Source organism: Propithecus coquereli, unplaced genomic scaffold (assembly GCF_000956105.1).
Source record: "Propithecus coquereli isolate 6110/MARCELLA unplaced genomic scaffold, Pcoq_1.0 Scaffold302, whole genome shotgun sequence".
Classification (NCBI taxonomy): Eukaryota; Metazoa; Chordata; class Mammalia; order Primates; family Indriidae; genus Propithecus; species Propithecus coquereli.
The window spans coordinates 257,688-260,344 of record NW_012148642.1 but is presented as its reverse complement, the minus strand read 5'-3'; the positions used below and the strand labels follow the sequence as shown (position 1 = coordinate 260,344).

At 40.2% G+C, this 2,657-nt stretch overlaps 1 protein-coding gene across 1 annotated transcript; it reads left to right on the top strand.

The window, feature by feature from the left end:
* The first annotated feature begins 83 nt into the window (after nt 1-83).
* Nucleotides 84-1,028, top strand: LOC105814697 (putative olfactory receptor 9A1). The gene has a single exon (XM_012649765.1). It carries the CDS (start codon nt 84-86, stop codon nt 1,026-1,028), a length of 945 nt encoding a protein of 314 aa, XP_012505219.1.
* Nucleotides 1,029-2,657: the final 1,629 nt, after the last annotated feature.

Below are 2,657 nucleotides of genomic sequence, written 5' to 3'. Positions count from 1 at the left end.
TTCTATTTCTGTTGAGATCAAAAGAACAGTTATGTCCCTCTTGCTTTCTAGATTTCACAGGGAACAAGTGTGCTCAGAACTAAATGTTGGGGAATTATTCTAGTGCCACTGAATTTTTTATTGTAGGTTTCCCTTGCTCCCAACAAGTACGCCGTATCCTTTTTACTACCTTTTTCTTCTTGTATTCAGTGACAATGATAGGAAACACAGTCATTATCCTTGCTGTCTGTGTTGATAAACGCCTGCATTCCCCCATGTACTTCTTCCTTGGCCACCTCTCTGTCTTGGAGATCCTGATCATATCCGTTGCTGTCCCTTTTATGCTCTGGGGCTTGCTGCTTTCAGAAACTCAAACAATATCTTTGACTGCATGTGTTGCACAAGTATACTTGTACCTTTCTTTGGGTACCTCAGAGTTAGCATTAATGGGAGCGATGGCTGTGGACCGTTATGTGGCTGTCTGCAACCCTTTGAGGTACAACATCATTATGAACATCCGCACCTGCATCTGGGTGGTAGTTGTATCATGGGTGTTTGGGTTCCTTTCTGAAATCTGGCCAGTCTATGCCACATTTCAGCATACATTCTGCAAATCAAATCTGTTAGATCATTTTTACTGTGACCGAGGGCAATTGCTCAAGCTATCCTGTGATGACACTCTTTTCACAGAGTTTATTCTATTTTTAATGGCTGTTGTCATTGTCATTGGTTCTTTGATACCTGCAATTGTTTCCTACACCTACATCATCTCCACCATCCTCAAGATCCCCTCAGCCTCTGGCCAGAAGAAAGCCTTTTCCACTTGTGCCTCCCACTTCACCTATGTTGTGATCCTCTATGGCAGTTGTTTTTTCCTCTACGTGAAACCCAAGCAAACGCAAGCAGCTGAGTACAACAGGGTGGCATCACTGCTGCTTTTAGTGGTGACCCCTTTTCTGAACCCTTTTATCTTCACTCTCCGCAATGACAAATTCATACAGGCCTTTGGAGATGGCATGAAACGCTGCTATCAACTCCTCAAGAATTAGCTCTGTCCTGCAGATTGTCCTCATTACTGACTCCAGTAATCTGAAGGTACTAATTTAAATAGAAAATAATCAGTCTTATCATCAAATATCTGGGGTTCACCAGGGAATTTTTAGGTACTGACAGTACTTAAATTTGTAATTGAATGCTTCCTGCATGGGATATCACTTCATTATTTTTTAATTAATATATATATTTACGTGGCCTCTGTAGTTATAATACATGTCACAAAAGAAATGTGACTAATGTAAATATCCAAAACTGTGTGATTTTTATACCTCTAGGACTTGTGAATGTGAAAAGGAAGTAAAATGTGATTTATTATCTGACGGCCGATGTAAATGTTTGATTCTACATGTCGGGATCATCCTCCTCTATATTGCCATACATTTTCATGGTGTCTTGTGTGAAGCTCATTATTGCTTCTCTGAGTGATCCCAGGTCCCATCTCAGGCTTCCGTTTTTCTTTTTGTGTCCTGCCTTCAATGTTTAACTGACGGTATCTCCCTGTGATCTTTTCGACTAGCATTTGTGAGAGTGAACTCACTCCATCAACCTGACTCCTTAGCCATGTTAGACTGGATGTGTGTTACTACAGGTGCGTCTGTTGGTGAACCTTCCAGGCATGGAAGAATTATCTCGGAAAGAAGCATTCTCCTATCTAACTTTACTCATATTATCAGGCCAGCCCCCAATGTGGAACAGCAATGGAGCTGTGTCCTGGGAGCTAACGTCACTATGGAGAGTTGGCCTTGCTGTGTTTTTGGACTGAGGAGTTAGTGAAGAGAGAACAGAGGGAGAGGCAGCCTATGGCCCCTCTCCCTGCACCTTTCACATTCTTTAATCTTGACATGATGCATTCCCCCTCGCTGCTCCCTTAGCTGCTGCTGCCCCTGCCCAGTTTGTTTCTTGATTCCTTTTTGTGTCTTTCTGTGAATACAAGGTTCATTTCTGTGTTTTCTTCCCCCTCCATTCCCTCACTAAGACAAATTTTACCAAGTTGCCTTCCAGCTCTGCACTAAGCTCCCTCAATCCACATGTCTTAGTTCCTGTAGTGCTCCATCCTCACCCCTGTTCCTCTAATACCCACTATTCTCAATTAATATTTCTATGTTGTCTCACAGAGGTTCACAGATTTTTTTCTGCTTCATTGTACAAGTAATTACAGAAGTTTAGTGACAACCTAAACTTTGATGAACATCAAAAGGCAAATACTTGTATAATTTACTGGTCTTTCTTTCAGTTGAATATTACACAACTGGATGAAGGATGAGGCAGTTTTCTGTGTCATTAAAAGAATAATCTCCAAGATATGCTGTTGAGTAAGAAAAGTAGAGATTAGAAAATTTTGTTTGTTCTCTTTTTGTACAAAAAGTGAAACTTATTTCATATTGATATTTGTATATATTTGCATAAAGAAAGTCTTGGATGGAGCACATGAAATTGGTTATTTGGGTGATGTGGTGGTGTTAATGAGACTCCTGGGTATAGTGATGGGAGACTCTGTATTGTACAGCTCTCTATATTGCTTTTAATTCAAATTCATAAAAATGTCTTACCATCTCAAAACTAAAGAAATCATCCTCCTTCTAATTAGAAGAAAAGGTTTGAAAATCTCATCTGATATAGAA